General features: G+C 32.2%; 1 protein-coding gene across 1 annotated transcript in view; it reads right to left on the bottom strand.

Annotated features, from left to right (window-relative positions):
• Positions 1-24,502, bottom strand: part of LOC114332574 (glucose dehydrogenase [FAD, quinone]-like) — an 83,984-nt gene that overhangs the window by 33,751 nt on the left and 25,731 nt on the right. Inside the window, exon 2 of the mRNA XM_028282396.2 lies at positions 1,442-1,781. Within this exon, the coding sequence (XP_028138197.1) occupies positions 1,442-1,781 (340 nt within the window). The remainder of the gene's footprint in view (positions 1-1,441; positions 1,782-24,502) is intronic.

The raw sequence follows: 24,502 nt of genomic DNA, 5'->3' as shown, positions 1-24,502 counted from the left end.
AAACTTTGTAATACGTCATTTTAAAGGTTTTACCATAATCTCAAAGATATTTGTACTAAGAAAACTACAAGTTTCACTGTTTTCCATTGATTTGAAAAAAAAGGGAAAAATGCCATTTTTGACACTTAATTGTTTATAAATAAAAATGGCCGCCAGATCCTACGCAGGAATTAGTTACAATTTGCTCTTATAGGTATTACCTGTCGAAAAAACGCTTCAGTACCCTGGCTGCTCGAGTGTCATGGAAAAAACCTTATTATCCTGGATTATTATGATCTGTCAGTTTTACCGGTTGTCTTATTTTTGAAAGGGCTTGAACGAGTCAGTGATCACGAGTGTATGCAAATTTTGAACAGCCATATCTTAACCAATTTTTGACTTACAGGAAAACAAAAATTCAAAATATTCAGAAAAGCAAATCCTCATTTTTTTTACTGTTTAAGATTTTTGGTATCAGTAATGATTTTTAATTTATTAAAAAAATAATTTTTCCAAAATTAAAAATTTAATTAAAGATACTTTAAAATATTTTTTCCAAAGTAACATATAAATCTTATTTAAATGATACTTAAGTTAGGCAACTTGTCAAGCGCAACGGTTAATTTCATTTGAAATGCTAATTAGGTGGTGTTTTCCCCGATTTTTTTTACAAAAAAAAGGGGCCAATTTAATCTTGAGCGAAACTTGCTTAATTTTGATGCTAGAAACTAAAAAAAAAAGCTTTTTATTATTAATGTAAAAGCATCTACTTTAAAAAAGTTGTAATGAGTTTCCCCAAAAGTCCTTCATTTTTTAGCCAAGCGTTATTTCACGTTGGACTATTCGATTTGGAATTTAACGAATATGAACCTATATTTCATTAGCTATAACTCTGCTTCTACTGGGTGTAGGGACCTCATACATACACCTTTTCTTCACTTTTTTATTGTCTATATTTTTTCACACAGTGTTTTTCTTGATAAAATAATTACCTTTTGAGTTATATGCGAAAAACTGTCCAAAAACGTGATTATTTTGTTGAAAAATGAACATATTCACTCGCAAATAATTCGAAAAGTATGGACTTTGTGAAAAAAACGCTATAGAGTAAAAGTTGCTTAGAATTAGTCAGTTAATCCATTGCGGACTTATTTTGAACCTATATTTTTTCACACACTAGAATGGGTGAAACTCACCCCCAGGGAAAAAGCATACATCGGCACAATATTAGTTTTTTTCTTTGACATGTTACGTATGTTTATGCCAAATTTCATGTCAATCCAACCGGTTGTTTAAAATTTAGAGCAAAAACCGTGAGTAAGTGAACTACAACCTAAAGTGGTTCTAGTAAAAAATAGACTCCTATGGAAACTGTCCAATTCAAAACAAATCCCGCCTGAACTCTTTAGATTTTGAAAGAACATAATAATTACAATGACTAAACAAATATAAATCTACTAACTGTGTCGTGTCTTCGTAATTGGCAGCAACCCTTTGGTACCCAGATGTGTAATCTTATCGTCAGGCGGTTGGACGTTCTCCAGTTGCGTGAAATAGTCTTTGACGTTCTTCCAATCCCAACCAGGGTTGCCCATGTCAGCCCACTCGTCATAATCTTTCTTATTTGCTTTGATATATATCATGGCGTTTATGGAACTGCTTCCACCCAACGTTTTTCCTCTTGGCCAGTTGCATTGTTTGTCGTTACCTCCCAAGCAGGAACCTTTGGGACCTTGGGTCTGTTGCGTTTTGTATCTCCAGTCTTCTTCTGACCTTTGGAGACTGAAGAGGAGAGCCGGAATCTAAAAAATAGTTAAAAGTAATTTTTAATTAGAATCAGTAACGGCTACACGAATTCTTATGACCTTCGAGCCGCAATTATGCCAGGCTCGTTAAAACCCATTAACGCCCAAATTGTTTTTTTTTAAGTTATACTTCTTTAGGCGCGTTTGGGAGTAAATGTATATGTGCGCGAATTCATCAAAAGTCTCGGTACTGGGCGCAACTGAAACGTTATACGTGCTCTGATTGGGTAATTACAATGACCTGTCTAAATTGTTCAATATGTCGGTTATGGACAAGCAAATGTTGTGTATATTAGTTTTTATTGTTGTGAGGACAATGACAAAAGCAATTTTATAATTTTAGTGACTTTTTAAATAGTTTTTAAAAGCAACAGCTACCTACGTAATTGTAAATGTTTCAGTATTGTAATAAAAAATTACATAGGTATTTACCTATTTGAAAAATGTAAAATGTTTAAATGTACACACCTAGTAGGTAATGCTTTGATTTACATAATTTGATTACCAACAAAATTTCTACCAATATTCATCTAATATATTATTTTCTTACTATATATTTTGTTGTAAGTATTTTAATATTTTAATTCTACAAAAATCAAACTATTTTCATCAAATTCAGAACTGTCAAAAGTTTAAAACGTTCATCTTCCCACAAAACGGCTGTAGCTAAAATCTATGATGCTTGGATTGCTAATCTAACCGGCACTAAAATACGCGGGTTCGATCCCCAATGCACATTTTTATTTTTTTTATCCATTTATCATTGTAAGTATATTTATTATATATTTTTTTTAGAAAATACGTATTTAGTTAAAATTTTTGCCAATAATTATTGTTCAGAAATCATTTGTGGCATTTTTCAATGTGTTTGTGTGTGTTTTATTCTTTTATTTTTATTGCAGCAAAATTTGGGAATAAGTATGTTATGACGTAACTAAGTAAAATCTCTAGGGGAGAAACGCTGCGTGGCCGAAAAAGGGGTGGGGGTAGGGGTGAATATAAAAATATAAGGGGTTTTTTGCGACGTTCGTGATTGAGATAGTGCACCAAAATTTGGGAATAAGTAGTCCATGACATAACTAAGTAAAATCCCTAGAGCCGAAAACCAGCGTGGGGGACGAGGGTAGTTATAAGGGGTTAAAGTCGCTGTTTTTATTATTTTTTTTGTGACGCTCATGATCGAGATAGTGCACCAAAATTTGGGAATAAGTAGATCATGACATTACTAAGTAAAATCTCCATGGGCGGAACGCTGCGTGGGGGATAAATGTTGTGCTGCGTCACAAAAAAATAATACAAACTGCGACTTTGACCCCTTAAACTTACCCTCCTCCCCAACTCTGGTTTCCGCCCCTGGATATTTTGCTTAGTTACGTCATGATCTACTTACTCCCAAATTTTGGTTCACTATCTCGATCACGAACGTCACAAAAAATCCCATATAATTTTTATATTCACCACTGCTCCCACCCCTTTGTCGGCCACGCAGCGTTCCACCCCTGGAGATTGTACTTAGTTACGTCATGAGCTACTTATTCCCAAATTTTGGTGCACTCGAACAAAAGATTGTTATTTATAGAAAAAGACAGCAAATACAAAATTAGTGATTGATGTGATTGTTCATGGGTATTCTTTCATTTTTCCGACTGTATATTATCAAAATTAGATGCTATAGTAACTCACTTATTATCGTTCTATTTTACAAAAAATGGCTATTTACTATTTTTCCTATGTCTATTTCTCTATTTCTATTAATCTATTTCTCTATTTAGATCAATCCGAAAATCATATGACCCACGAGCTTTTTTACCAAGGTTTTTTATTATCAAATATCAAAATTATTTATAAAAAAAATATCCAAAAGCGCCGAGTGACTTGCACGTTCAACAATGCAATCTAACATCACGTACTACTCTTGATCCTAAAATAAAATCTTCGCGATCACTTTTAGCGATAGTTTTTTAGTATAAAAGTCAAAGTTATAACAATATCCGCCACGTATTATGCTTTTCGCTTATAAATTACTTCAATGAGTTATGTTCATAGTATTTTTTGATGTCACTGAGTACTAGCATCCTATTTATAGGACAGTAAAATGAACTTTACTGAGTATTCAGCCATATATATTTCCGAGATTTGTTTATGACTATTCGTTATATTAAACCTTACTCAATAATAACTCATTAAAAATGATAAAAAAGTGTCGAAATGAAACTTCTATTATTAAATATTTAAATCTAGACAAGGTCAACAAATTTGTCCAATGCTTCTAATTTTTTTTTATTGAATGGATGATAGTAATATTATCAAACAAAATTTATAATTCAGTTTACTGCATCCTAAAATATACAGGGTAAATTTTTCTTTAAAGTTAAACCAATTTTAATGGTTGAAAAAAAAAATAAAAATTATAGTGTGCTATAAATAGGACGCTGGCATATAATAGGAACAGAAATGCAATTGGTAACATCCGTAATGTAACGTATTTTATTCAATTGTTACTTAGAACCAAATAGCTGCAGGTAATTTTTTTTTGTTTATTATTTATGTACTAATTTCACTAACAGCAAATACATTTTTAGACATTCTGACTACACTTGATAAAACATCTTTATTCCAAGTTCTACATTTTCACAATTTCCGTCAACATCCTTTTTCGAATTTTATTCGTTCAAATCAGCTAAAAAAACGTACTATAAAAATCGTCTGGGAAGCTCTAAAAGTGTTGCAAAAGAAAATTGGTTAATAAATATGATCTTCGAAATAGAACTCACACAGCTCAAACATTTTTCCTTCCAAACCCTGAAAATCTACACTACATAAATACTTCGTTAATGTGAGTAAAAATTTAACATCAACTACTTTGCCACAAGATCTCATTTCCTATCTCCCTAATTCAAGAAAGGTCTCGAATTTACTCTTTATAAGACAAATCAAAAGTATCAAAAGCAAATATTTCTGTAGTACTCGATGGACTTATCTATGAGAATTTTTTTAAATCTCCCAGAAAATGTGTTGAAGGTCCTCATCTCAATAATTAATGACTCTTTTGAGAAAGGTAAATTTCCGGAGTGCTTAAAGACAGCCATTATTATATTCCTCTTTATAAAGGTGGTGAGGAATCTAATGCCTATAATTATAGACATATTGCATTAGTACGGGTACGCATCTAAACATTCCGTATATGTATTTGGACCATAGGAGTTTTCTATTGGTTCGTTGCAGCACGCGGTAATATTTTAACCAATAGACGGCGAGGTTCCAGATGCATATACGGAATGTTAGTCGGTCCCAAATTCATATACGGAATGTTAAATATCGTACACCAAAAAAGATAAGTTTTTTTAGAGTCTTTTAAAAGGAGATTGATTTTAAAATACTTGTTACTGTATTATTAAATAAAAATAAAACAATTATAGTATTTCGAATGTTATTTGGTGCGAAATTCATATGCGGGATGTTAATTATTCGTAGACCAAAAAATGGGACTTTTTATTAATCAGTTAAAGGAGACTGATTTTAGAATACCTATTTTATTAATGTATTATTAAAGAAAAATAAAACAATGATTAGGTACCTATTTGGTGCGAATTTCATAAATGGGAGGGTATAGATTTGAGAGACATATTTCTTTATTTGACTAAGGTTTCGCTTTCTCAGAATTTTTAATGACTTGCACGTGTCTCATTCACAGTCATTTGTTTCGAGTTTCTGTCATGTGTCACATAATATTAATATGTACGACATACGTTATTGGTATATACAATAATACAAAACAAAAACGTATGACGTAGATATATTAATATTATGTGACACATGACAGAAGCTCGAAACAAATGACAATCGATGAAAAGCCTTATATATCAATTATGATGTCACTACCTGTATCATAATGAACTTTATTATGATACAGATTTCCATTAAGATACAGATTTTTAACTAATAGGGCTTTTCATCGATTGTCATTTGTTTCGAGCTTCTGTCATATGTTTTATAATCTTTGTAATATAATAAATATACACGGGTTATACGACATATGACAGAAGCTCGAAACAACTGACTGTGAATGAAAAGCCCTATAGAATCGCGATATGACATTCGCGATAAAGGTGGCACACGCGCAGTAACCAATGGCGAGTCAAATACATACGCTTTGACAGTTCTCAATATGTAAACAAACTGTCAGACTGACAAACTACTTAATTTGTTTACATTACAAAATTAATAAATTTGAATATATTTTTTTGTGAATGATCATAGAACAAAAATCGTGTATACAACTTGCATTTAATTATCATTATGACGCTCGTACTCTACACGAAACTCGTTTCGTATCCTTTATACTCGCTTCATAATGACCATCATTAAATGCTCGTTGCATAATATACTATTAAAAACCAGTCTCATTTTAACTGGGTTTAATAAAAATCGTCTTTTTGTTCCACGAATATTTAGCATACCGTATATGAATTTCGCACCAAATAACATTCGAAATACTATAATTGTTTTATTTTTATTTAATAATACAGTAACAAGTATTTTAAAATCAATCTCCTTTTAAAAGACTCTAAAAAAACTTATCTTTTTCGGTGTACGATATTTAACATTCCGTATATGAATTTGGGACCGACTGACATTCCGTATATGCATCTGGAACCTCGCCGTCTATTGGTTAAAATATTACCGCGTGCTGCAACGAACCAATAGAAAACTCCTATGGTCCAAATACATATACGGAATGTTTAGATGCTACCGGTACTCTCCAAAATTATTGAGATACTCATAAAAGCCCGACTTATGTCCCTTCCCGTTGAAAACAAGATTTTATCACAAAATCTGTTCTGTTCGGCTTTTTAAATAATAAATGTACCACTGATGCCATGTTTTCTGGACTATAGCAGGTTTATCAAGCACTAAACATTAATCTTTACACTGCCACACTGCCACTTTTTTCTGTGACTACGCCAAAGCTTTTGACTATGCACGACATTTTGATAAAAAAACTAAATTTCTACGGAATCCGTGCTATTCATTTGAATTGGCTAAATTGGTAAATTTTACTTTGATTATAGGAAACAACTGGTTAGAGCCAATTACCTAGACACACGTCACACCCTGTATATAAAAGAAACGAATTATTATTTTGGGGGTCAGTAATAAATTAATATAAGCAGTTTTTTTGGCTAGCTATTTTGCCAAAAATAAGCAGACTACTATTTTTAAGATGATACAGACTTAAGTCTCAAAAACACTGTATGTGGGGCACCACAAGGTTCAGTAGAGTGCCTCACTTTTGCTATGCAATAAGATCTGTTTCAAAGGAAATCAATTTAGCATCTTCCAAAATAACATATTTTTCTTTGTTCGAGTCTCATCTTCGATATGGTGTTTCTTTTTGGATTTCTGGTACAGCTGCCCAATCTGATGTTATTTTTAAATTACAAAAAAGAGCAATAAGGTATCTGCTTGGCCTCAGAAAAACAACAAATTGCAGAAGCTACTTTAAAGATCACGGTATTTTTATACAGGGTGCGCCAAACCTCTGGTTTTCTTTGATTACGGCTAAACTATGAGATATACAAAAAAATGTTTATAACAAAACTAATGTGTATCAAAGAGGTCTATAATTTAAAATTATTTTCAATTATACAGGGTGAGTCAGAACGACGGTATGAACCAAAGTTGTATTTTTTTAAATGGAACACCCTGTATATTTAATCATTTTTGAATATATTATTTAAAAATATGAAAAATTTGTATAAGGTCTTATAGGCCTGAAGTTAATAATTTTCGAAATATTTACATTTTTATTGAGAAAAATGGTAATATTTATAGGGTTGTGGATTATGTTTCCAAGGAAATAAAAATTTAGGTGATAGGTCAAAGTTTTTAAAATATAGTGTTATTTTTAAATAATTTAATATTTTTTACTTTTAGCCATAAAATATACAGTGTGATCACTATTTGCAAATACAAAATTTTCTCATTTTTTTTTAAATGGGACACCCTGTATATTAGTTTTGCGTTTTGTAGTAAATATTAGAACCTTTCTTTTGGTATAAGGTTGTATGTACCTAGCATGTTTCGTTTTGTAGATATTTTAAAAAAACTATAGATTTTACGTTTTTGCGGATTTTTTATTTAAAAATTTTTTTGCAAAAAAAAATTATAGTCTGGTTTTAGAAACATACACTAAAATATAAAATATAAAAATAAAAACGTAATTAAAGATTAAAATAAATCGTATGCTAGTACAATTCAATTGAATTTAATAACTTTAAATTATTTTACAAAAAACATTTTACCATATTAATGAATGCATAAATTAGTTACTAAATTAAATAAACAACCAAATTTTAAATCAACCGTAGTAATTCTTCTACCGCAGCAACTTTCCTGTACCAAATATTGTATTTACGAGTAAGATCAATTAATAACTTTTTAATTTACCTACATCTTGAGAACGTATAAAGTATGCTTTGAAACAAATGAACGTTATGGAAGTATATTAAGAAGTAAATAGTATCTATGTACCTACTCGTGTCACAAAAGCTGGTAATAATTTCTAATGGTTTCGCCCAAAACAAAATTTGTTTTGTAACAATTTTTTATATTTTAAATTTTTCGGTTAAAAAATTAAAATTTAAAATATAAAAAATTGTTACAAAAATTTCAACTACAAAAGTATTACCAGCTTTTGTGACACCAGTAAATACTATTTATATTATATATACTATATATAAAGCATACTTTATAATAATTTTTATATTCTCAAGATGTATGTAAGTAAATTTAATAGGTAAATTAAAAGTTTATAGACTAAGAGCCGCTATAGGTGAAATTTCTTAATCATTTTAGGCACGACGGGACCCTATAACTTAAATAGTAGAACCTAAAAGAAAAGGTTTGAACACTGTGCCGTCACTTTTCAGTGGCACATGCGTCGACAGTGGCGCATCAAACTTTCCACTTATGGACGGGATACATAAATTAAAAAATACCTTCCCTCACTACCAGGATTCAATTTTTTTCATTTATTTAAGTTCTATGTGATTGAGACATAAGATTCATCGTAATTTTAACCACCCCCTTCCCCCTGCCCCCACCATGAAAAACTTTATTTTTCGATTTTATTTTTTTTGGTGGGATGCAATCAATTTTAAAATTTCAAAAAATTCACACGCATAGTTAAGGCTTTTATAAAACACGTCTATTTTTTATAGACCTGTAGGTTATGTTTACATAACCTCAAAAAATTTAAAAAAATTTTTTTTTTGGAAAGAAATATATAACTTTTTTTTGGGGATAGCTACAGATCTAATTTTTTCTTAGTCTTGTGTATTTTATCAAACACTATATTTTTAAATTTTTTCAGATTTTTCTGTAACGCTGGTCACCTTCAAAAATCCAAAAAACTGTTTTTTAAGGGGGTTTTGGGGGGTTTGAACGTGTTTCTCCCATTTTTAAATATTCTAAAGGACTCACTTACTTCAAGTTACATATATCCTATAAAATCGAAATTGATTTGATATATTATGAAGTCTATAAAATAGGGAAAATCCCCCAAAACCCCCCAAAAAGCAGTTTTTCGGATTCTTGAAGGTGGCGAGCATTACGGAAAAATCTAAAAAAAATAGAAATATAGTGTTTAATAAAACACATAAGATTAAGAAAAAATTAGACCTGCAGCTATTCCCCAAAAAAAGTTATACGCTTTTTTCAAGAAAAATTTTTTTTTTAATTTTTTGAGGTTATGTACACTCTACCTACGGGTCTGTAAAAAATAGATATGTTTTATAAAAGCCTCAACTATGCGTGTGAATTTTTTGAAATCTTAAAATTGATTGTTGAATCTTATGTGTTAATCACATAGAACTTAAAAAAATAAAAAAAATTGAATTCTGTTATTAAGGGAGGGTACCTTTAAATTTATTTATCCCGTCCATAAGTGGAAAGTTTGATGCGCCACTGTCGACGCATGTGCCACTGAAAAGTGACGGCACAGTGTTCAAACCTTTTCTTTTAGGTTCTACTATTTAAGTTATAGGGTCCCATCGTGCCTAAAATGATTAAGAAATTTCACCTGTAGCGGCTCTAAGGGCCGGTTGTTCGAACGCTAATCAAGAAGTTGATTATAATCAATCATTTATTGTAATCAATTTTCTTGATGGGAATCAAATCGCGACATGAAAAATACATCTAAAACACTCATCAGTTATTGATTGTAGGTAAAACAGTAATTAAAATATAGCCGCAGCTCTTAAATTATTAAAAATTGCTTATTATTATTATTGATTTGTAAGTAAAAACAAGAAATTAACATCAGAAAGAGTTTAATTATGTTTTATTTTAAATTAAAACCAAAATAATAAAATAAATCAGTCAACATAACCTCAAAATGCGACATCTGTCAGAAGTACGCTTAATCAAATATAATTGCAATTAAATATTTGATAATGATCTGTTTTGATTAGCGTTCGAACAACCGGCCCTTAGTCTATTAACTAAATACAATTTAACTAACAATTAATTTGGTACAGGAAAGTTGCTGTAGTAGAAAAATTACTACGGTTGATTTAAAATTTGGTTGTTTATTTAATTTAGTAACTAATTTATGCATTCATTAATATGGTAAAATATTTTTTGTAAAATAATTTAAAGTTATTAAATTCGATTGAATTGTACTAGCATACGATTTATTTTAATCTTTAATTACGTTTTTATTTTCATATTTTATATTTTAGTGTATGTTTCTAAAACCAGATTATAATTATTTTTTTGCAAAAAAATTTTTAAATAAAAAATCCGCAAAAACGTAAAATCTATTGTTTTTTTAAAAATATCTACAAAACGAAACATGCTAGGTACATACAACCTTATACCAAAAGAAAGGTTGTAATATTTACTACAAAATGCAAAACTAATATACAGGGTGTCCCATTTAAAAAAAATGAGAAAATTTTGTATTTGCAAATAGTGATCACACTGTAGGTATATTTTACGGCTAAAAGTAAAAAATATTAAATTATTTAAAAATAACACTGTATTTTAAAAATTTTGACCTATCACTTAAATTTTTATTTCCTTGAAAGCATAATCCACAACCCTATAAATATTACCATTTTTTTTTCAATAAAAATGTAAATATTTCGAAAATTATTAACTTTAGGCCTATAAGACCTTATACAAATTTTTCATATTTTTAAATAATATATTCAAAAATGATTTAATATACAGAGTGTTCCATTTAAAAAAATACAACTTTAGTTCATACCGTCGTTCTGACTCACCCTGTATAATCAAAAATAATTTTAGAATATAGACTCTTTGATTGATACACATTAGTTTTGTTATAAACATTTTTTTGTATATCTCATAGTTTATCCGTAATCAAAGAAAACCAGAGGTTTGGCGCACCCTGTATATATATACACACACCCAAACTTATATGGAATCACCATGTATTTCAAAGTAATATTTATTTAAAAAATCATACAGAAGTAAAAAACTTCGTTTGTACAATGGTATGAAAAAGTTTATTAAAAACTATTAAAAGTCATCCAAAAGGATTTGCAAAACGTTTTCAATCTAAATTAGATCATCTTCAGTGCCTAGAACGAAGTATTTCCACGTTAGAATGAATGCAAAAGGTTAAAATTGTGACTAGTTCAAGAAAAAATGTGGTAATACTTACGTTCTGGAACGAGAAATGATTCATTTCTCTTCCAATCACCCTCTATCACACAAATTAGCTGCATTTAGAAGTTTCATACATAGACTTTTTTCCATACTTATGTCAAATGACTCTTTCAATACAGAACTTAACATCATAAAACAAATAGCTGTCAACAATGGTTATGATCCCAATATAATAGACAAACTCATCCGTAAACGAGAATCTAGATTACTACATAACTCTGCTTATCGTCAGGCTTCCTCTTCTTCCCCAATTTATAGGTCACTACCATTTCACAACCCCACTTTATGTGAAAAGATTAAACGCATTATATCCAACTCTTCTGATAACATACATATTTCTTTCAAAGTTTGAAATACTCTTAATCTTAATCATTTTTTAACAAATACCAAAGATACAGTACACTATATGGACCGTAGTGGAGTTTACAGGTTGACTTGTTCTGATTGCGACGCTTCTTATATAGGTAGGACTTATAGATCACTTTCAACCAGATCTGCCGAACATTCCAAAAGAGATAATACATCAGCTTTCTCCCATCACCTTAAAGTCAATAAACACCATCTTACCATCCCCGATGGTGTCAAATTAATTCATAACATCCAGGACAAGAACTCTTTACGGTTGGATTTGTCGAGGACCTTGAGATTTTTAGAGACATGAGGACTAGCCCCAATTGCGTTAACCGCCAAACTATTTTAAATCGACCTTTTACTCCTATCCACCGACAATTATTTCCCTAACAAAAAAATTTGATTTATTTTATAATTCCCCATTCCTTTCTTTCTTTTCCTTTTAATCATTTTCTTTACTGTGTTTCCTCTTTCCTTTCAACCACACTAGCATCTAACATTTATTATTTCCTTACTAATCACCCATTAACACTTTTTCAATATGCCCTTGATTTCATTTCTTTCTCGTCCCCCTTTTAAACTATCACTTCCTTAACACAGTCTACCTGTTTTCATTTAAAATTTTCCTTCATACATTTTCCCAAACACAAAGTTATATTGCCATCCCTACCTAACACAGTTACCTTCTTTCTTTTCCAACCTCCTTCATAAAAATTTTTACCAGCCACAGAGTTATATTGCCATGCCTCGTGTCTCTGGCTTTTTCGGTTCCCCTTACACTTCTTGCTCTAGTTATTCTTTTCTTTTTCATTAATTTCCCTCAACAATATTTCAATCTGTTACTCCGTTACTAACTATACAATTTCAAATTTTCAGTTTACCAATTCAGTGAATCAGTTCATCTAGATTTTTGCTTCATATCCACAATAATTCCAACTTTCAACCTGGATTATATAACTATCATTTCAATGTACACTTATACGCTAACGATTTTGTTTGGTTGCCTCCTATGTTATAACTCATTAACTTCATCTATTCCGTTTCAAAATTACAATTATTTGACACATAATTTACTTTACATTTCTGATATTAACAATCATGTTATTCCCTCTTTATCTAGATTATTGTTAATCATAATTTTAGTTTATCTGATTTTGTAACATCTTTTAGGTCATTGTCATTAACTAGGTACATACTTTTCTTTCAGTAATTTAATTAAAATTATATTTTTGAAATTATCATATCAGGCAACCAACTTTTCTTGTTTTCAATCTGCTTTTGCCAATCACTCTGTTCTCGTTAAATCTTTTACAGTATTATATATTTCATCCATTTCAATCTGTTTACTCCATTACCTTCTATAGATTTCAAATTATGAGTTCAATAATTCAGACAATTAAAATATTTTTTCAATTTGTTAACAACCATTACAACCACAATAATAGGCAACCAACAATACTCTTTCTATTTTACATTATTACTCTTTTATTTTTACAACATTACTATGTACCTTACCTTTATAGGTCTTTAAGTTGTTAACATTGAATTACTTTTCTTTCACTTTTTATTTCAAACTAAATTAAACTTCGTCTTCTTTCAAAACTGTCATCAGTGACGTCACTGACTCTACTATGAGTAATATTTTTATCAATTTAACATTAACAACAGTTCTTTCTGTAACAGAGAGTAGCCTTTCCGATTTTTTCATTAAAATCTAATTTATTATAATTTTAAATTTCACTTTAATACAGTTATTAATCTACATTCAGTTTAACTAATAATCTAAATTCTAAACAACACTATTTTAAATTCATAACCAAAAATTGACTACATGTCTTGTCATGTCGCTTCTGTCTAATAATTGGATTGTCATCTCATTCACCTTTGTTGGTCTGTGTCCATTGAACTGGCAAGACCCACGATTTTTTATCGAGCAGGGAACCATGTTGCCCTTTGAGCACTCCTTCTTCTTGTTTATGTGCCGTCTTCTACCGAAGGTTGGCGACCATCAAACGATAGGTTTCTCTGTTTTGTGCCGCATGTATTATGTTCGCAGCTTCTGGTATTTGAAACCATTCTCTGAAGTTTCTCAGCCAGGATTTCTTCTTTTTGCCCAAACCTCTTCTACCTTCAATCTTGCCTTCCACGATAAGCTGTAGCAGACTGTACTTATCATTACGGAACACATGGCCCAGGTATGACGCTTTCCTCCTTTTAACAGTTGTTAACAATTCCACCTCTTTACCCATTCGTCTCAATACCTCTGTGTTGGTCACTCTGTCTGTCCAAGGTATTCTCAGTATGCGTCGATACAGCCACATTTCTAGAGCCGCTAACTTCTTTATAGTTGCTGCTGTTAACGTCCACCCTTCTACTCCGTAAAGTAGCGTAGAGAGTACATAGCATTTTATGGCGCGCCATCGGAGGTTAACGCTTAGGATGCGGTTGCTTAAGAGCTTTCTCATTTTTATGAATTTGGATCTTGCTATTTCAATTCGGATCCTAATCTCTACATCTGGGTCCCACTTATCATTTATTGTATATCCCAGATATTTAAATCGGTGTACTCTTTCAATACGTTCGGCTTCAATATTCAGGTCGATATGTTGAATGTTCTTTTTACTAATCACCATAAATTTAGTTTTCTTTCTATTGATCTTCAGTCCAAATTGGTTGCCAGTTATATTTACTCTATTTAGCATCATCTGTAAATCTTCGATGTTATCGGCCAGTATAACAGTATCATCTGCATATCGAAAATTACTTATTGGTACGCCATTAATCTTGATGCCCTCATTGTACTCTTCCAGTGCCTCTAGAAATATTTGTTCCGTGTACAGGTTGAAAAACAGTGGCGAAAGAATACAGCCCTGTCTAACCCCTCTAGAAATGGTTATGTTTTCACTCACCATATGTCCATTCTTTATGTGGGCTGTTTGATTCCAATATAAATTTTTTATAATCTGGATGTCCTTAGTGTCAAGTCCTGAAAGATGTAATAGTTCTATGAGTTTGTCATGTTTGATATTATCAAATGCTTTCTCATAGTCGATAAAACAGGCGTAAACATCTTTCTGTTGATCCAGGCATTTTTGAATCAAGACTTGTATTGCAAATAAGGGCTCTCGAGTTCTAAAACCGCATCTAAAACCGAACTGTGTTTTACTTATGCTGTGTTCTAATTTTCCTCGTATTCTGGAATGGACAATACGCAAGAATACTTTAAGGGTATGAATCATTAAACTTATAAGGCGATATTCGCTACACGTCTTAGAATTGGATTTCTAGGGAAGGGGCACAAATGTAGATTTCAGCCAGTCCGATGGAATTTGACCAGTATCGTATATCTTATTAAACAGTTCCAATACTACATTCATGTTGTTCTCGTTAAAAACTTTTAAAAATTCGACTGGTATTTCATCGCATCCTGTTGCTTTCCCATCTTTCGTTTGATCTATAGCTTTTATCACCTCACTTTTCAATATTTTTGGTCCATTCAGATCAAAGAGTGTTCGTAGAAATATGACGATAATCCGTAAACAAATCTTTTATGTAAATTGCCCAAGTCTGTAACTGTTCTTCTTTATCTACAATAAGTTTGTTGTTCTCGTCTATTAACTTACCAAACTGTTTTTTCTTGTAAGTATAAGTAAACTCCTTAATTTTTTTATGCATGTTAAAACTATCGTGTCTTCGTTCTAGCTCTTCTATTTCTTGACATTTTTCTTGTAACCATTTCTCTTTGGATTCTTTTATCTTTCTACTGACAGTTCTATCCAGTTCTTTATATTGTTCGGGATTATTCTTATTTTCCCTCCTTCTGTCCATGAGGTGTAATATTTCATCTGTCATCCATTCGTTCTTCTTCTTCCGCTCGTAGTCACCAATTACTTCTTTCGCACCGTTGCATATAGCGTCCCTTAAGTTGATCCAGTCTCTTTCAATATCATCAGTATTGGTTGTTAAAGCAACATTACTAGTAATGCTATTTGTAAGCTTGACTTTTATCTCGGGATTTCTAAGTTGATCCATATCTAATCTTTTGTTATTCTGTTTCTGGATTAAGGTTTTTAGTCTGACTCGTAATTGGGCTACAAGAGGATTATGATCAGAGTTTATATCAGCTCCAGGATATGTTTTGGCTGATATTATTGCGTTACGGAATCGTTTGTTAATTGTTATAAAGTCTATCTGATTTCTAACGATGTACCCAGACTTGTCCTGTGGTGACCTCCAAGTGTACAATCTTCTTAATGGTAACTTAAACCAAGTATTAGTGATAATTAAGTTTTTCTCCTGGCAAAACTCTATTAGTCGATCACCTCTATTAGTCGATCACCTCGTTCATTTCTTGTTCCCAACCCATACTTGCCAACTACGTCACTGACTTCGCCTTTTCCTATTTTGGAGTTAAAATCTCCCATTACCATGGTTATGTCTTGTTTCTTTAGGTTTTTTATGATTTCGTCTAATTGTTCGTAAAACTCCTCAATTTCTTCATCAGTACTCTCAGATGTGGGAGCATAAACCTAAATTATATTTATGTCTAGAGGGTGCGCACTTATCTGGATCAACATGCAGCGTTCTGAATATGGAATAAAATTTTTTATATGTTTTCTGATTTTATTATTTACTAGAACCGCTACTCCATGCCTATGGTTGACATCTTCTCTGCTGCCTGAAAAAAATATTGCTGCATCCTCCTTCTCGCATTACCTGGCCATCTTATTTCACTCATCCCCAGAATATCAATTTTGAGCCTCTTCATTTCATTAATTGCGTTGTTTAGTTTTCCAGTCTGATAAAGAGTTCTTACGTTCCATGTAGCTATCTTAACAGTATATTTTCTGACATTTTCATTTGTTTTATCCAGTCGCATATTTTCCACGCAAGGCCTGGTTCCCACCGTTGCGTGGCCGGTCTCTGATTTCACATCGTCCAGCCCGGAAACTCGACGACGCCGGTTGCTAATCGGGTCGCATGGCATATCATCTTTAAATCTCCTTCTCGTCATGATGGTTTTACTAGGGATATATAATGTGGTAGTCATCCCGTGGCTTTCCACATCCGTATGCCGTTGACTACTTAATAGTTCCTCCGCCTTCGAAGCCGATTTCTCAACTCCAGGACAAAAGAGTGTCCTACACTTACCAACTCATCCGCCCGAAGCCGTTGGTCAGCAAGTGGGAGATCGCTTATACCGGCAATCACTCGGTATTGAGGAATTTAGGAGTGTATGAATGGAGAGCGGCGCAAGTTGCGCGGTTTGTGTGTAGGGTGCGCGACATGTACATGCCACATACCCCCCGCGCAAATTGGACCTCTTCCACTCAAACACGGTCAAGAGGACTCATCCGACACTCGGGGTGTGGCTGAGATAGGTTCTAGGTAAATAGTTGGGTATAGGACGAGATGGAATGTTGGGTAGGGACAGCGGTCAGCTGCTCCTGCAGTCGCCTCTTACGACCAGTAGGAGATACTGTGGGTGTATTCTTTTTAGTGGCCGCATCCCACACGACCATAGCACTCCTAACACATTTAATCTTTTAACATCGACTTGGAGTCGCTATAAATATTATATAGTTATCATGTAAACCATATTTCTCGATGTTACCTATTTCATAAGGTTGCTAGTTCCATGTACTAGGCAGAACGTAAGTATTACCACATTTTTTCTTCAACTAGTCACAATTTTAACCTTTTGCATTCATTCTAACGTGGAAATACTTCGTTCTAGGCACTGAAGATGATCTAATTTAGATTGAAAACGTTTTGCAAATCCTTTTGGATGACTTTTAATAGTTTTTAATAAACTTTTTTATACCATTGTACAAACGAAGTTTTTTACTTCTGTATGATTTTTTAATTATGGTATACAGCCAGCTACTGGGTATTTTCCCATTGATTTTTTTTTATATTTATTTCTTTAAAAAAAACTTGTTATTGTTGCGAAGAATAAAGGTTTTTATTAAAAATAAGCAAATATATAAGACAATCGGATAGTACAGCTCGGTACGGTACAGGTTATTTGCTTGAGTTGCAAATTGAACGAAAATAAATAAACTAACTTTTGCGCCCAAAAACGAAAATATGCCTGATGTGGGGTTATAGAACATACAACGAGGAAAGATTATTGGTCTTGTGTAGAAAGTAATGTTCTCAGAGGGACATAGCTGTAGAGCTAGGCGTAATACAGGGCGTTCTGTCCAAAACTTATGCTAGGTAACAGGAACTAGGAAAGCTCAAAAATAAAGCAAGGGAAAGTCGCCAAAAGTAATAACGGCTCTCCAAGATCGTTTAATTGTCCAATCAGCTGGAAGACACCCAACCATTACTCACCTGCAGCTCCAAAGGCAGCTGTTGGAAGCTACAGGTGTAACTGTTTCAGTTGAAACGATAAGAAGAAGAGTTCGTACCAAGAAGTATACAGCAGGAGACAGTTATGTGTTCCCAGTTATGTGTATCCAGGCAGCACAAGATTGATCGCCTAAATTGGTGTCTTCACCACCAAAACTGGAACATTAGGAATTGACAAAATTTGCTATTTTCAAAAAAAAAGTCAGGATTTGTGTAAAATCAGATGACCCATGAAATCGTGTACTTAGAGGTCGAGGAAGACAAGCAAGAACGAAAGCTGTCAGATCTGTTCACAAACTTACAAGGGAAAGTGTAACGTTCTGGAGATTAATTGTGATCCGTAAAAAAACTCCTTTAATTTTCATCCAATCAACTTTAACTGCTCACAGGAATGTTGATAACCTGTAGTCGGGCTCTGGAGAGGTGCGACAGGAGAAAATTTAATTTTATTGCATGATAATGGACCTGTACATACCATTAGAGTGACTACAGACTTCATTGAAGCAGAAGGTATCCGTTGTTTGGAGTGGCCTGCTTGCTCACCCGAGCTTACTCCTATAGAGTATTTGTGGAATATGCTTAATAGAAAAATTAGAGCTCGCCAGGATAATCCACAAAACACCGCACGGCTAGTACAAGCTGCTCTTAAAGGATGGAGCAATCTACCACAACAAAATGTTGATAATTTGCTTAGGAGCGTGCCCACGCAAACTAAAGTTTGTATAAGGACTAGAGGTGATAACAATGACTACCACAAAATAAAAAAAAATAAAAACAATTTAAACATTATTCGTTTTACATTGAAATTTTGTATGCTGTTGACTTTAAAACAACTACTTTCAATTTGTTTGTTAAATACGTTAATGTTTTATTTAATTGATATGTATTCGTTATTAAATTGCTTTTAACTAAATATTGTTTTATAATCAAGTATATTCAAATGGGAAATAAGCCACAATTTTACCTAAAAATGATTTTATTAACGTTTCGACGCCCAAGTCGGGTGTCGTTGTCAAAATACAAAATAATACTAAATAAACAAAAATGTTGTTGCTTAGTAAAAAATTCTTCTAATAATTTATTTAATCTGACTCATTTATATCGGCAATTCAGACACGTATTCTACATTTTAAAGTAGACGACTTTAAAATGATATTGCCAATATTGATGAGTTGCGTTCCTGGGACGACTTTACTAAAAGATAGTTCATTCGATTACATGAAATCAATCCCAACTCAAGAATATCCGCCACAAAAAATCATAGCATGTGATCTGTCTTTAAAAAGACAACCAAATGCAACGGTGGCACTGAAATTCTCGCGTTAGAGATTCCATAGTAAATTTTTGTGGCGGATATTCTTGAGTTGGGATTGATTTCATGTAATCGAATGAACTATCTTTTAGTAAAGTCGTCCCAGGAACGCAACTCATCAATATTGGCAATATCATTTTAAAGTCGTCTACTTTAAAATGTAGAATACGTGTCTGAATTGCCGATATAAGTGAGTCAGATTAAATAAATTAGAAGAATTTTTTACTAAGCAACAACATTTTTGTTTATTTAGTATTATTTTGTATTTGACAACGACACCCGACTTGGGCGTCGAAACGTTAATAAAATCATTTTTAGGTAAAATTGTGGCTTATTTCCCATTTAAATATACTTGATTATAAAAATGCCACAAGAAAATAGCTTCAGAACAACATAAATATTGTTTGACTTCGTGTGTTTGTTTTTTTAAATCCGCACGAAATAGTAAGAAATATCAGATGATTCCATATAAGTTTGGGTGTGTGTATAATATAGGTTCACAACGTTCTTCGACGTCTTCCGATTTCCAGTCTTCATCTCGTTCTGTTATTCCATAGATCGTCCTCCAGTTCTGCCCCTGATTTCTCTGTAAACTCCTTCTCTCCAACTTCTTCTAGGCCTTCCTGGTCTGCGCCTACCTCTTGGTTGCCATTCGAGAATCTGTCTTGGTATTCCATTATCCGGCATTCTCCTTACGTGTCCGTACCAGCTGAGTTGTTTTGTCCTGATGTCGTCAACAATAGTATGTGTATCCGCCATGATTTCTCGGACTCTCTCGTTTGTTATTCTGTCGAGTCTAGGTATTCCCGCCGAACGACGCCAGAAGTCCATTTCTGTTGTTCTAAGCATTTTCTCCGTTCTGTCTATTAGGGGCTAAACTTCGCATCCATATGTTGTGATGCTTTTCTTATTTTTGATGTTTTCGCATCATTTAACTAAGATCTTCAGAGTCCTGTGCGATGATAACCTGTTTATCCTCAAAGCACAGCGTGTACAAAGTTGAGTCTGTTAGTGGTATGCCCAAATTCGTACATTTTTTCTTCCATTTGTTGATAGCTGCTTCGAGGTATATTTTAAATAGTGTTGGCAAGACGGTGGTGTTAATCGCCAACGTCAAGGGGACTTGATAGGGCACGTTAAGAAGAAGAAGTTGGCAAGACACAGCATCCTTGTCGTAGTCCTTTAGTTACTGTGAATCCAGGTGTTATAATATTTCCCGTTTTAATTCTTGTTGGTTGTTGGTAGTAGTACAAAGTTTTTACCGCTTCAACCAATTTTATATATATTTGTTTACTTCCTTCTTTATATATGTTAGAAACGGTTTGCTAAATTCGTAAACACCTACATGTCTTTCCAGCAGGACCAAGTCATGATTTCTCCACCAGAAATTCTACTTTTGATGTCTATTTACCGTTCCCGTCCACCGTCTTAGTAAAGAAATCTATACTATATTCTGCAAAAAAACTATACAACCATCTCCCTTTACAACTTAAATCTAAAACCCCTTTCCCCAAGTTCCGTAAAATGACAAGAGCCTATCTAACTGAAAGATCATATATATATATATATATATATATATATATATATATATATATATATATATATATATATATATATATATATATATTATTCAGTAGAAGAGTTTCTTAAGAGGCAGCATCAGCGCGCAGAAAACGCGTTTAAAAAATTGCAGCTTTAATTTTGAATATTTTGTCGAGATATTTGGCACACATATTCGTAATATAGTAAATAATGGCGGTACAGAGCCCAATCTGAGAAATAGCTTAGTATGTGGGAAATACTCTATATAACTAAATATATTATTAAAAAAAGAATGTGTGTGTACTTTGTACGCACGTAAGAAGTTATACTTCTATTATATGATTTAAACGAAATTAATATACTTTTTATTTGTATTTTATTTAAATATTAAACTAATTTATACTTACTACTTCTCAAACATTTTTATTAAAACAGTACGAAAAATTAAAATAATACAAGAATAAAACACACACAAACACATTAAAAATGCCACAAAGGATTTCTGAACATTAATTGTCGGAAATTTTTTTAACTAAATACGTATTTTCTGAAAATAAAATTATATAATAAATATACTTACAATCATAAAATGTATAAAAAAAATAAAAAAAAATAAAAGTTTCTATTGGGATTTGAACCAGCTTATCAGCGCGGTTGGTATTGGGGTTCATTCGCCTTGAACGCTTCGCCACGGAGACTATGCGTCATTATTTGCGAAGATCGACTAACTAAACGGATTAAACTTTTGACATTTTTGAATTATGTAAATCAAATTATTTTGATTTTGAATTGAAATGATTTAGAATTGAAAAAATACAACAAAACATAGAGTAAGAAAACAATATATTAGGTGAATATTGATAGAATTTTTGATGGTAATTAAATTATGTAAATAAAAGTATTACATACTAAAATCATACTATGTATTTTGGTAGGTTCAAGTAGGTAGGTACCTACCTATGGAATTTTTTATTAGGATACTGATACATTTAACAATTATTACTTACATGTTGCTTTTAAAAACTATTTAAAAGTCACTACAGTTATAAAACTTTTTTGTTTCTGTCCTCACAACAAGAAAACTAATAATATTATACAACATTTGTTTACCTCCATATTGAACAATTATTTATTATTGACAGATCATTTCAACATCCAATCAGAACCCGTATAACGACTAATACAATACCATACTGTCGGTGTGCGCATGCGCGCAGAGCAACAATAAATTCACCCTTAATCTCAATCGCGCCTAAAGAAGTATAACTTCAAAAAGGACTCTGTACCGCCATTAAGAATAACAAAAAAAAACACTGTCTTCAAATAAACTTTTTTATCCCATGCCTAGATTTTGTGCCACATTTATTAAATTGAATTACTAAAAATCGATTATCTATAACAAGAAATCGAACTTGACTGAGTTGGCAACATTTAGCGTGCCTATGAGTATAATAATTATTGTTATCACATCACAATCTTGTTCCTTCGTTTTTGATAGTATAGTGTCATTGAAGTACTGCCGATACACGAATGCCGCACTGTTGAAAGTTCGCAAAGCTTTCGAAAAAACATATTGATTAGGCGCTGATGTATCATCTTAATGAATAACTAAGAAATTACAGTACCCTTATGTGCAAAAGCAGTGTTTTTATGTATATTTGGGTGTCATATGCAGCAGCTTAAACTTGTTAGTTCCTTGTAAACAAGGTTGTAAGTATTATGCGATTTGCACTTTATTTAAATTTTGCAAAATATTATATTTGTTCTAGCAACAGTTTCAAACGGTTTGAAACCATCAGCGAATCGACCGAGTAGAGGGGATAGCACTGGTGTGGTGACTGCAGTATTTTCTCTCACTGACCAGACCAGACCAGACTTGACGATTTATGTAATTTCAGTAAATTGTATTTGTTATGGTTTTGTTTTTATGACCCTTTGTAACGTTTGTCTATAAAATTGTACAATTTTCAATGACAATAAAGCATATTTCTATTATACCCTATTCCACGAACATACGACTGTGTTGGATTATCTCGCCAACGAATATTTTATTGTGTAAAATATGAAGAACGAAAGCAAATTGCAAATTACATTGTTGTTTATTGAAATAATTATTAGAGCCATTTACTTTCGTACTCCTTATGTTGTAGTACACTAAAATATTCGTTGTCGCGATAATCCAAAACAATCGTATATTCATGGAATGAACCATATATTATTGCCCATTTACAGACAATTTTTATTAGTTATTCTTCGTTGCTATGGCAGCGCAATGCTTTATTTATCAACATAACTGGTCTAGGGTAACTAGACATGATGTATTAGATACTTAATTGAAACTCATGGTAATCTTCTTAGTTCGTTTCGCAATTTTGACTGCTTTTACATGTTTTTTTTTATTGAGACTATTAGATGATTTGTTTTATGTAATAATTATTAATTAGTATTAAAATATTGACGACCTTTAGATTTTTTAGTTTAATTATAAACACTTCACACTTTTATATTTATTTCTAATAAACAAAATAAGTAGACTAGATATTGATGTTTAGTAGAAACCTTGAAATCAGCTTTCATGGTCAAATTTGTGAATGTTTGGAATACAAGTAACTAGAGAAAAAAAATTACTCGTTCCTTTGTAAAAGGTATATTTAAAATTCCCTAAATAAGGGTTAGATTACATCACAGAACGTTTTCGGATCAAAAAATCCATCATCAGTGTTAATAAAAGCACTAAAATAAGCACAGGCGTAGCCAGGTTTTAGTTTCGGAGGGGGTTCAAAACAATAAAACGACTAAAACTACATGAAATAACCTTTATATTCATAATAAAAATTTGAAAGATGTTAATATCTTAACTTTTCGGGGAGGGTTTGAACCCCCAAAACCCCCTCCTGGCTACGCCCGTGAAAATAAGTATAACCTAATTAGTTAAGAAAAAGTTATTTAAAATGTTGACAAGGTTAAAAAATTTAAGAGGTCATACTTACAATAATGGGCATGCCTGAGCCACCAAAATGTTTGGGTAAAAACCCTTTAAATGTTGAAAATTGTTATTGCATACTAGATACAAGAATAAAAAACCGCTAAACGCCGTAAAAATGAGTGGCGCATACAATATTCCAGCTACAAAAGATCTGATATGAATATTACGTGGCGCGAAAATGTATTTTCATTTTGATGCAAAACAAAATTCTAGTTTTATTTTAAAATATTTTTTCATAATATTTGCTAAATTTGAAGTAAACGCGCCACAAAAGAGTTTTAAAATTCAAACTGTATCAAAGTTACTTTTTTGTGGCGCGTTTTACTTCAAATTTAGCAAATATGGAAAAATCTTTTAAAATAAAACTAGAATTTTGTTTTGCATCAAAATGAAAATACATTTTCGCGCCACGTAATATTCATACCAGATCTTTTGTAGCTGGAATATTGTATGAGCCACTCATTTTTACGG

Source organism: Diabrotica virgifera, chromosome 3 (assembly GCF_917563875.1).
Source record: "Diabrotica virgifera virgifera chromosome 3, PGI_DIABVI_V3a".
NCBI lineage: Eukaryota > Metazoa > Arthropoda > Insecta > Coleoptera > Chrysomelidae > Diabrotica > Diabrotica virgifera.
Note: the sequence above shows the minus strand (reverse complement) of the source record. Positions and strands in the feature narration are given on the sequence as shown.